Source organism: Arvicola amphibius, chromosome 8, assembly GCF_903992535.2.
Source record: "Arvicola amphibius chromosome 8, mArvAmp1.2, whole genome shotgun sequence".
NCBI classification, from domain to species: Eukaryota; Metazoa; Chordata; class Mammalia; order Rodentia; family Cricetidae; genus Arvicola; species Arvicola amphibius.
In genome coordinates this window covers 100,816,620-100,829,144 of record NC_052054.1, presented here as the reverse complement: position 1 = coordinate 100,829,144, position 12,525 = coordinate 100,816,620, and the positions used below count along the sequence as shown (strand labels likewise).

General features: G+C 47.7%; 1 protein-coding gene across 1 annotated transcript in view; it reads left to right on the top strand.

Annotated features, from left to right (window-relative positions):
• Positions 1-8,783: 8,783 nt before the first annotated feature.
• Positions 8,784-12,525, top strand: part of Ramp1 (receptor activity modifying protein 1) — a 48,502-nt gene continuing 44,760 nt past the window's right edge. Inside the window, exon 1 of the mRNA XM_038340257.1 lies at positions 8,784-8,900. Within this exon, the coding sequence (XP_038196185.1) occupies positions 8,849-8,900 (52 nt within the window). The 5' untranslated portion in view covers positions 8,784-8,848. The remainder of the gene's footprint in view (positions 8,901-12,525) is intronic.

Here is a 12,525-nt window from a genome sequence, read left to right as displayed (position 1 = left end):
CCCTCCCCTCCTCCTCCCCCTTCCCTCCCCTCTCTTGTATTCTTGATCCTATAGAAAATCCTTGGAAGGTATGAGGACTCTTCATCAGCGAACATTCTACAGCACTTGGGGAAATTTGTAGTAATACAATCAAACAGCCTCTATAGTTGGACCTAACACTTTATTCTAGTTGATAGTCCTTCTTTAAAATCTGGCAACAACAGATTTATCTATGGTATTAAAATCTGCATATTTTATTAAGTTTATAAGCTTTATTTCAGAATTACTGTTCAAGACTTCAAGCTGCATATTTTGGGTCAGAAAAAACATCATGTCCATTTATAAATCATCATTAATAAGTGCGTTTAAAAAGTACTATCCAGAAAATGTTTTTGCTATACTGCTTCAAAATTCATTGCATATGTAAAAAATGTAACAGTGGGATTTTTCTGGAGCTCACACTGTAGTTTTGGCATTTAGGACTCGGATTGGACTATGGAGCACAGCTAAACTGACTTCAGTGTGTGCAGGATTAAAAACTGCATGAGGTGCATTAGTGTGCTTTGATGACAGAATAAAGCGTTCAGATGGGTTTTCCCAGGTGTGCTGGAGCAAAGTACTGACATTTGAAGGTCACCATGTTCTGACCTGTGTTCTACTAAGTTCTGTTGTATTCGAGTATAAATTGAAACAGTCTTCAAAGGCCAATGTGGGTGGCTGTCTCCTAGCATTATAGAATATAAGGTTAACCCTGTTTGCTTTCTAATAGTAACGAATGCACTGGTTAAAGCTGCGTTTGTACTGATAATAACTTTAATATTTAGTACTTTTTCAAATGTTTAATCTGTTCAATACTTCATTGTTGTTGCTTGATTGAAAATTACCTGTTAGGCATTTGTTTATTTGATACCCTTGTGTTTAATAAAGGTAGTCAGTCTGTAGCTCCACCGTGTCTTAGTGCTTTCTATAATGAGAGTTCTCAAGTGCAAGCTGCCTGCCACTATCTGTGTGGATACATTAAATGCTAACTACTGACTCAAAAGTTTCCTCTTTTATTTTAATGGTTATTTTGTCTCGTTTATTTCCAGATTTGCTTCACATATCTACCAAGAATTAAATTCCTCTGTGTTGTATATATACCTAAACTCAAACGTAATTGGTTTGGTCCATACATCAAATTAGTAGTATTTTTTATATTCCCATATATAAAATCATATACATTTCATTGAAATGCTACATTGAGTTGGCACTAAATATCCTTGTGATCCAGATTAGACATTATCTTTAATATATTCAGAGAAATTAGCATATCTGTAGTCATTTTCTAAAGAAGAATAATCAAATATAAATCTTTTTAGAATTCATAAAGGCAAAATAAGCTGCATTCTATTTTGGAATAGTATGATGATTTCAAATAATGTTCAGGGGTTTGGAGTTAGGAAATCCTTTCTAATAACTAATGTAGAGATCTGGCAACTTCTAGGTACCAAACAGCTCCTAGCAGTGCCCAGTAACTGAGACTCTTCACAGGTTTAATTAGAACCTTAAGGACTGAAGAAATGGCTCAGCAGTTAAGGCTGCTCTTTCAGAGGTCTTGGCTTCAATTCCCAGCACACAGATGGCGGCTAACAACTGTCTGTAACTCTAAGGTATGATACCCTCACACAGACATACATGCAGACAAAACACCAATGCACATAAAATAAAATTATTTTTTAAAGTTTAAAAGTAAAGTAGAAAGAGGAACTTGAAAAGTTCTTTATGAATCTTTTGAAATCTCAAGTGAAAAATCTTTTTACTTATGTTCTAAAGTCTCTAATATTATATAATTATACTTGTTTTTGTTTGTTTCTTTGAGACAAGGTTTCTGTGTGTATTCCTGACTGTTCTGGAACTCACTCTGTAGACCAGGCTGAACTCAAACTCACAGATCCACCTGCCATCTTCCTCCTGAGTGCTGGGATTAAAGGCGTGTGTAGCATGAATCCATGGGAGTCTGGTAAAGTTCTCAAGAATTTATTAGGTTTAAAATAGGTATACTCACTGATTCAGAGCAGGTTAGATGCCACTGCTGACCCAGCTGCCTCCATCCGGACGTTCTGCCCAGGGGTGAAGAATACCAGAGCAAAGCCGCCTGCTCCACTCCACTCAAGAGTGTGGGAGCTAAAGAGCCGAGACCCCTCGTCAGCTTCGTAAGTTGTGGTGTAGGCAGACAGGACCATGCCCTAGGCTTGCTTCCCCAAAAGTCATTGGCTAAGTGGATAGAAATCCCACACTTCCCCCTCTTTTCTAAATATGAAGGTGATAATTCTAACATAAAACTATTTGCAATAAGAGCAACTATCAAGTATTGTGTAGAAGAAAGAAAAGGTCATAACATGAAGAAAGATGAAACTACAAGAACAACATCAAGAAACATTTTAAATATCCACCACCACCCAGCTACTTGAATTTTTTTAAGACTGACCAAATTAAAATGTTTCCAAATATCTTCAAAGGCAAAATTTCGCATAATTTTAGTGCACTTCAGTGTTGTGCAAATGGCTTTTCTTTGATAGCAAAGTATCAAAATAACAGAGGGCTTAGTTATATCAGGTAACAAGTAACTTCCCTGATTCCGGCCATAGAAGATTGAGTGGATAACACGTAGTATTAGAAGTCATTCCCAGCTTGTACTGTAGGTACTGCTTGTCACAGCTGACCGTTGCTGTCCAGCATGGTAGGGTGCTTGCCTAGCATGAATGAGGCTTTGAATTCTAGCCCCAGCAAAAATTGTTTTACATTTAAGAGGATTATAGAAGAAAAGTTCACTATGTAGGCAGGAATGGACTTCTAAGGTGTCCTGTCTTCATTTCTAGAACGTGTGGGTGTGTTCTTTGTGGGAAAGGGAATTGATTATGAATGCAAGGAAGGCTGCTGGTGTTGCCCTGCTGTGAGAGGTAGTCCCGGATTGCCCGGGTGGCTCTTAAAATAGCCAGGGATGAGACAGGTGGTGAGGACTAACCGTGTACTTGCTACCTTTGAAGCAATAAAGGCCAGGAGTCGAGGACTGCAGTCACCTCCAACAGTGGAGAGGCCTGGGCAACACGTTCTTCCAGAGCGCCAGAAGGAAGCCCTGTCAGCTCCTTGGTTTTCGCCCACGGAACCTGCATCAGACCACACGTGTATCACACTTGAATTGCCAGAACTGCCAGAATAGGCACCTTTCCTGGGTGCTGTGATGAAGTAGTCTCAAGAAGCAGATTTGAGACAAAAGGTCCGTTACAGCTCACAATCAGACAATCCATCGTGGTGGGAGGTGGACGCAGCAGGACAAAGGGACCACAGCTCACAGTCAGATAGTCCGTGGTGGGAGGTGGACACAGCAGGACAAAGGGACCACAGCTCACAGTCAGATAGTCCGTGGTGGGAGGTGGATGCAGCAGGACAAAGGGACCACAGCTCACAGTCGGAGAGTCCGTGGTGGGAGGTGGATGCAGCAGGACAAAGGGGCCACAGCTCACAGTTGGACAGTCCATCGTGGTGGGAGGTAGACGCAGCAGGAGCCGAAAACTGCTGGTCACATCACCAGATGGGAATGCTGTGCTTAGCTTACTCTATTTTACACACTCCAGGATGTTGGCCCAGGGAGGCCCCGCCCACTGGAGAGATGGATCTAACCCAGTCCTCGTGTGTTTGCTCGAGGCCCACTTCCAGGTGATTTCGGATCCTGTCAACTCCACAGTTAACACTAATCATCAAAATAGGATTGCTCTATGTATCTTTGCCTCCATTTTCAGCCTTGGAGGAGGTTACATGAGAGCTGCCTTGAGTTATATAAACTCCCCAGGCTTCTAATGAGGACACAGACCTCACTTCTCCTAATGTCACAGTTGGGGCTGACAGATTGGAGAATATTTCCTTACTCATATTACGGACATTGACTGTTACACGTGGCTTTTGTTTATCATACGTAGGCCTTATCTTTAGCCATAGGCTGTGTCAGAATGCAAGCTGTGAACACTGGAGTCTGGTCTCCTGCTCAGCTTGGTTACCTGTGGGCATCCATGAGGAGAGGTGCCAGAGGTAGGAAGCTGGTCGTCCACAGTAGAGCGGAAGAATCACAGTATGGGGCCACAGGCTTTTCCTAAGATGCTTCCAGCACCACCGTGATGAGTCCGATTTGAAGGCTTCCTCACCCCTAGGAAAAGTGCTGACTAAGAACCACTGTGAGGGGGCTAAAAAGATCACTCAGCACTGGCTACCCCTGCAGAGGACCTGCCTGGGTTTGATTCCCAGCTCCCACATGGTGGCTCACGACCATCCATAATCAGTTCCAGGGATGCTATCACCCTCTTAGCAGGCACCAGGTATACAAGTGGTGCACAGATGTATAAGCCGACAAATCGCCCATACACATAAAATGGTTGGAAAAAACAAACTACTGGGAAATAGGCACGCAAGGCAGCGTGTAAATGCTCGACAGATATCTGTTAGCTTTTTCTGTGATAATTTTAGGAAAAAAAGCTATAAAAATACATAAGTGTATGCCCTTCACACTGCTTCTCCTAAAGGAAACCTGCATATCCATAGTTAAATAATTTAAGATGAAGAAATCAGCCTTGCTGCACATAGACAACTTCATCTGACATTGTTTTGCCCTTGCTCTATCTCTCCACTATCAAGTGCTTCACCCCATGTTACGTCTGGTTATGTTTTTATTTCTAGGTGAATTTGTAGGTAGATTTGTGATTTGTAGATTTGGTGCCCACGGAGGCCAGAAGAGGGTGTTGTATCTGGCAGGTTACAGGTGGTTGTGGTTGGCTGTCTGGGTGCTGGGAATCAACCCCAGGTCCTCTGCTAGAGAGGAGAGTGCCCTTTGCCCCTGCTGGTCTAGGCTGCTGTTTTCTTTATCCTGTCCTGCCTGTAGCAGTTCTTCAGTGTTTTCTAGGGGTCCATGACCTTGACATTTGCTGGTTAGTCTACACACTGTCTTTTCATCTGGTTACTCACTGGTGACTAGACCCAGAAGCCTGTTCCCTCTGCCCAAGCGCGTGTGATCCTAACCACTCAGTTAAGAGGGTCTTTCTGCTGTAGTGGAGTTTTTTGAAGCTTGACAAGAATCTAAAATGTCTGCTTACTGATTCCGGTACCCACTGACACATTTTGCTGGAAACAGTTCCTGCAGTGTCTAGTGGAGACTGGCTCTCCATCACTTCTGCGTGGACGCTGCTCTCGCTTGCTCAGCAACATTAGAACTGTGAAGCCAGTTTGTTCTCCGAGTTCAGGTGCCTCAGCTGAGTCTTGCCCTGCTCACATTAGGCCAGTGTTAGCACTTACGTCCCTTAGGGTGGGTTCTGTCTTCTGAATGTTTAATTTCTGCCACCACAAGGTCTTTGGGTTCATCTCGCACAACCCCTGCTCCAACAAATTGTTTTCTTTTCTGGGAGAACAGCATTTAGGAAGGCGTGTGGCCAGTGGGACACTCACTGTTGTGTGCCTGAGGCTCTTATGCCACAGCTAAGAGGGGAAGGGGTTCTCTGTTGGGTCACATGCCCTGTACTTGTTCTATGGTTGGAGGCGGTGCTTGTGTCCATGTATATTCCTGACAATGCCTTGCATGTCTGTTCTCTCTGTAAACTTGGCTCATGGTTGCCATGTATCTGTCCAATTCTAGTCTGTACACAAGGCTGTTGGGTTTCAAACCATCATCTTGTGAGAAACAAACTAGCATGCAGCATTGGAAACACTTGTTTTTCTTCAGCTTTTCAGAATGTCATCAGCAGAGTTTCTAAACTGACATAGATTAGTGTCCCTTGTTCCCTAGTGTGATTGTGCCTTAATATGTTTATTATGTGGTTGTGCATTTGCTTGGTTTTTTGAGGGTTGTTTGTTTGTTTGTTTGTCTGAGACAGGATCTCCCTATAGAGCCCTAGCTAGCCTGGAACTTATGTGAAACAGGCTGGCTTTGAATTCAGAAATATCCACCTGCCTCTGCCTCTTTAGGGCTGGGGTTAAAAAGGCACATTTCACCACGTGTGTGTGTGTGTGTGTGTGTGTGTGTGTGTGTGTGTGTGCGTGTGTGTGTGGTGTGTACAGGATCCCTTCCATTACATGTGTGAAACTTAGTTGTCTGTATAGGTCTGGATAGAGCTGACTTCTCTTGTCCAGCTGCGTGGTTTTAGGGGATTGTTTTTGTTTGCATTTCTACGTCATGAGGACGTTAACTCTCTGGCCATATTTCCAATCTCTCCCCAGGCCCCTAGCCAGCCTCCATCTCCAGTCCCCCAGCTTTTCTCACTCTGCCCCTGTTCTCTGCTAAGTGTTGAGCTGGTGCAGGACGGGCTGGACAATGAGCAGCCGGGGCTTGTAATTTCGTCTCTTGCTGGCTTGCTTTGCGGCTGCTGAGTTGTCCCAGTGATGCTTAGCCCATTATTTTCTGTCAAGTGGACAGTTCACTTGAGGGTTCTCGTTTGCTTTTCCCCGGGGTGCGGTTGAGGGAGTGAAGCTCTAAGCGGCTTGCGAGCCCTGAGGATCGGGGGTTTTAGCAGCGGCTCCCTTGAGGGCCTTGACAAGCTGGTGCTTGAGTCTGAGTGTTCCCAAGACACCTTCTGTCAGTCCTGATCGAACAGCTGCACTGTAGAGCCAGTGACTCGGAGTGACACTAGCCAGAGTCTGGCCTCCTGCTGGCCAGTGGAGGGTGGCAAGCTCAAAATGGTTGGTGCTCCTCCCACCTGTGCCTGAAGACGTCCCCTGGTCCACTTGTGACACTTTCCTCTGGCTGCTGCTGAGGTTGCCTCTTACTGGCATTTAAGCAATTGCACGTGCTATATACCTTACTACATTTTCCTCGGGATTCTTGTGTTTGGGGGTCGTTGATATTCTGGGTTTTATAGCTTCGTGGGTCTATTTCACAATCTTCCAGGACGACAGTCACATAAATCAGGCCACTCCAGGTGGGGTCACAGCCCTCTGATGCACTGTTCTTTTATTTTATAAGCCTGTTGTGGCTGGAGGAGTCACACAGAGCCATGTGCTGTGTAGTCTAGCTTCTGGCTGTGGGCTCCAGCGAGCTGCCCTAGAGCTGTCTTGGTTTTCTCTGGTGCTGAGGCAGTCCTGCTCTGGTTCCTCTCCGCTGCTTTGTGTACTCTGGTCTCCCTCTGCAGTGGTAGGAAGTGGACCGTTCCAGAGTGTGAATAAGCCCTTTGGTTCTCCTCGGCTCAGGTAGTGTCCTTACATGCGAATGTGAAGCCTGTACTCTGGATCTCCCCGCCCCCTGTGTCCTCCCAGCTCGCTCTGTCTGTTACTTAGACTGCTTCCCGACTCTGATTCTCCTCCCCCTGCTGTGGTCTGGGAACTTAGCGGGCAGTCCCCTGCTGCCCTGTTTCTATTCTCGGGGCTCCCTGCACTGTCCACTGTGACACCTGTAAGGTGTAGTTTCTTTACAATGCACATGTAGGAACTTTGTGTCCGCTGAAGAGGTAATACCGACCTATAGACCGTCTTGCTTCCACCATTAACGCCGGCAAGTGTTTGGCCTCTCTTCCCTGCCAGTATTTAACCTGCTGTCGGCACGTGGACCTCCTGGGGGAGGGGAATTTAATGCTACTGATTACCTGTTAGCAGCAGGAATAAATCCCGTAGACTTGAATGGGCCAACTCGTCAAAGAGTTGCTCCTCTCTGTGTGAATTGGGAGACACTCACGGCAACTGCTGGGGAACCTCTTCGGCTAGATCCCATCTGCAGACATGAAAGTAAGAGCCGCCCACCAAATTGATTGCTACAAGGCAGAGCTCAGCAGTTTCCCAGCTCTGACTTGCCCGCACTCCCATGTCTGTCAACGCAAGGAGACTGGCCTCCTGGTAGGGTCTTTATACGGTTCAAAACAAAGGGCTGACCAAGTCAAAAGAATGTGTTCTCTTTTCCATGCCCCCTTGACTTTAGGACATTTGGGACCCCCAAGTCTTAGATATGCAGATCTCAAATGTCTTCTGGCTTACTATGTTCAGGATGACTGTTAAGGGCCCTGAGCACTTGGCCAGAAGGTGGCAGCAACCTCTTAGCATTGCTCCCTTTCCTCTGAGGAATGTTGGCCACCCAGCAGTATTGTGTACTAGCCCCTGAGTGAAGCCTCTGCCATTGCTTGGGGCCAGAGATCACCTGCTCAACTTGAGGGAGCTGCAGTCCAGGCACCAGGGAAGCCCCAGAGTGCAGACTTCAGATACTCTGAGCTGCTACCTCCACGACTGTCCAGGGCATCTGTACTCTGGGCGTCTGCCCCAGGTTTCCCAACATGCCCGTGTTACATGGCCTTTCTCGCTTATATTAACACACCCAAAACTCCCATACATGTCTGTATGCAGACATGGCCAGTAGCCAACCCCAACGGAAGTCTGTCACATTTTACCTAACAGTTCCTTTGTCTCTGAGTTGAGTATTTATGGACTTTGCTGCCCTACCCTAATCTGACACCAACTGCTGGCAAATGCAACTTTGTCCCTCCAAGGAGCCTTATTCCTTCTGGCCATCCTTCCCAAGGTTCCATTCCTTGTCCTGAAGCTACAGCAGGGCTGTTTGTCCCCACCACTCTGAGACAGCACAACTGGCTGTTTCCCAAGCAGACCACAGGATAGAGCTGCGGAAACCGGCCCTTAGGGAGAGTTGCGGGTCTAAGGACCTGGAGACCCTCCAAGCCAATTCCAGGAGCCTCTCCTCCAGTCCCAGCTGCGACTCCAGTCTCAGGTGCCGCCCGCCAGCTTCCGCCCTCGACAGCGGGCGTGGGAGCCGCAGTGGGCCGGGCGCGGCCTCTCCCTAGCTCCCGCCCCCCGGCGTGTCTCCAGCGGGCTCAGAGCTCGGCAAGGCGCTGGGACGGCCGGGGCTCTGCTCACGATGGCCCCCCGCCTGCGTGATCTCCCGCGGCGCGGCCTCTGGCTGCTGCTGGGTGAGTAGCCCGGGCTGCGTGCAGCACCGGCGGTGACCTGGGACGGGGAGGGCAACACCTGAATGCACCTTTCACCTTACTCAGAGCGTGGGCTCCGCCAGGACAGCGCAAAGAATGCACCTAACGCTGCCACGGAGACGGAACCGCTTGGGCACATCACCCAGACCGCCTTCCGAAGGCACCAGCAACTTTTGTCCATGAAATGGACAGCTTGCTTTCCGGGAGGGATGGGAGTGCGGGGATCGCTTCAGTTTTCCGGCGGGCTCCAAGCTGATGCAAGCTCCCTGAGCCGGCAACAGTTCCCATCAGAGCCACAGCTCAGGGATCTGGGCACTAGCTGTTACTGGAAGCCTGACTGTCACCTAAGACAGTTGCTTGTCGAGGCCATTTCCATGGGGATTTTCTTGTTGGCTTGTTAACGTGGCACTTGTGGCTAATAAAAATTAGAGGTGGCAGACTTAGTGGGTTTCTGTTTTGGAGTGATCGTGAACTGCAGCCCAGGGGTGACCAACAAAAAACTGCCCATCTCACTTCCCTTGTCTGTAATGCTCGCAGAATACTGGCAGGACCCTGGGGCGCCTTACCTATTGAACGTATTGCAGGTACACAGCTAGCTACTTTTTAACGAAAGCAAAGCAAGAAGTCCTTCAGCGTCCCTGGGAAGGCCTGTGGCTTAATGTTTCTTGTGGTCTCTTCCCACACCCATGGTGTTGGTCAGAGGCACCTGCTGCTCGGGCTCTGGGACTGGTAAAGACTGGCCACAGGTACTGTTTATAGCCAAAGACCGGGGACAGTGTGGCCTAACTGTGGAACCTGGGCAGGAACAGCGCTGAGAGACGTTTTGTTTGCTGGGCAGATCTCACCTGTTTGTAAACCCCACCAAGGAGTGGCCAGGTCTGCAGAAGTCTTTCTCTATGTAATAGAATCGGAAGGTGGATCCTGCTCCTCACAAGTCCTGGCTAAACTCACATGAAAAGCAAAACCTTATAATGATATTGATGTCTTCAGCCGTGTTCAGATTCTTTTGGTTCGGTGTGGCACTTTTAGCTTCAGTTTGCTAAGAAATGAGCATTTCTGTATTAGCGAGGCAGAGAGCTAGTTGAGCAAAAAAAAATATTTTAGGGTAAGCAAATAAATAAAGGTTGTTTACCAGTGCACGAGAGTCTGTACCCTGGAAGGCTTGTGTAAATAGAACACTATGTCTGACCACATATAAGCACCTCCTGTGTTTACCAGGAAAAGGGCTCTTCTCGCAGTCCAATGTCCTGTGCTCCTGACGTAGCCCTGAGTGGTCTGGCAATGTTATGTCTTGGGAGAACAAACACAACTTTATGAGGTTATCGGTGAATTAATGTCTTTGGAGCCCAGCTGTGATGAGCGAAATCTCTGAGCTCACACTGTTCTTCCCTGGCCCTGCTACTGGCCAGATCTCCTTGGAGATAGAGTTTGAGATCCTGAATGGTTGTGTGGAAGGGTTTCTGTTTTTCTTTAAAGTATGCTAATCTTTAGGGCTAAGATCTTATCTGGGACAATTTTATAAACGAGCTGGTTCTTTTCTTATTCTACCTGCTGGCTTTATTTGTAGTTAGCAAAATATCAGAGATGTATCGTTTTCTTTTCTCCCTGAGTACCCTGTGTGTGGTGTTGTGTTTATAGAAGACCGCGTGCATTTTTAAAAAAAATCTCATGCATAATCATCAAAAAGCTCTTCTTCAGCAGCCAGAAAAGATGTGAGCTGTGGTTCCAAGGCAGACCAGCTTGGACAACTTTAGTGACTGCTTTGCCAGCTCCTGTTTTTTTGCAAACTTCACTTGGGTGTGCCAGCCACCGCTGCATGATCAGCTCCCTAACCTTCTGTACCTGGGAACACATGCCTCTCTCGTCTCTCACGCTGGGAACCTAGAAGGGAGGATTGAGAGGCTGGACTATTTGTTAAACTATATACAAACTGCAAATGAAGTGAGCATCCCAGGAAGTCAAGAGTGTGATTGTGTTGCTGTTTTTAATCTGGGTGTAGTTCTAGCCGCCGGAGTCCAGATCCAGAGGCTCCCACTTGCTAATCGAATCACTGTGTCTGTCTGCTAGCCCTGTGAGCTTGGAGGAAGAGAAGAATCCTCGGGTGTTTGCCCTTCCCTGCACACATACTGGGTCCGTGTGCAGATGTCAGTCAGTCCAGCCCGAAGCTGCAGAACAGAGTTTCCATCCATGCTAGGCTGCAGGGAGTCATATGTAACATAGGGAAATGTTTTTTAGATGCAATCCTTATGTGGGCCAAATAGCTCACTGGAAAATCTCTAGCGATTTCCCCATACACACCCCAGGATGAACCAATTTCAGTTTCTGATCAATCCTAAACTGGCATCTGGAAGAGTGTGTGACGTGGGTACCACATGTGGTATAATTCCCGTGAAAATGCTGAGCCAGGGAGTGGCTCCCCAAAGCCCCTCCTTCCCAAGATGCCATGTGTCCTGCTGGGCTGTACCTCCAGTGGGCACTGGCTACAGGAATGGTCACAGGCTGGACAGTCAGTCTTCTTCTGGAGCTCTGGATAAGGTGGGTCTGCTTTCAGAGTGGTTCTGAGTGCCAGTTGCCAGTGTGTGGCCTGCAGGCCACAGGCTTCCCGTCCGGGAATCAGAGAAGCAGGTGTACTCCTCAGACCTTTTGAGCCCCAGTGGTAACCCACTCCAGGAACTGAGGCAAGTGTCCAGTCTTCTACGTGTCCCAGAGCTCAGATGTCAACACAAAGAGGGTTAGATCTTGTCTGGATGCTGCTACATAGCACAAGACATGTCCCCATTCCTGTGACAGTGATATGTCCCCAAATGCCCATGGTACCAAGGTGGAGAAATGCCCCATTTTGACCACAGTTGCCCCTCTGCCCCCACTTATCTGCTACTTCAACCAGCCACGTGCTCAATGTGCTTTTAAGCTGGGAATGGCGGCCCACATGAAGGCTGAGACAGAAGGATTGCAGAACAGTCCAGCTTGGACTACACAGAGAGACCTTGTCTCAAATCATCAAAATGTATCAACAACAGCAAGAATATTGCAAAACTAGGTAGATGGCTCAGTGGGTAAAATCATAGTTGCCCAAGTCTGGGAACCCGAGTTTGAATCTCCAGAACCCACACACAATCCAGACCACATAGCTCAAAGGTCTGTCATCCCAGTGCTCTTAAGAGGAGATGGGCGACAAGGGAGTCCGGAAGCTCTCAGGCGTGCTAGTCTGTCGGGTGCTGCAGAAAGGCAGCAGAGATCCGCCTCCATCCAGGAAGTTGTCCTCGAGCGCCCCACACCTGTGCTCACACCTGTGTTCACACCAGTGCCTACACACACAGACCCCTTGCAGCTAAACAAGTGCAGACTGAGAATAGGTAGTATAACAATCATTCCCCCTAGCATTTTATATCGCATTATGCATCCTAAGCCACTTCAGGATTATTGGGACAGATTGGTGGTTTGTAAGTAAACGCCACTCCATTTCCCATGAGGGGCTTGTGCGTCTGTGAATCCTAAAGCCAATGCCTGTGGATCCCACGGGCAACTGAGTGGAGTGTGTGAGGTGGGCTGTGAGGAGGGGACCTGGTGAATGGAGCTGGGGTATTGGTGGAGCGCTGAGGAACTT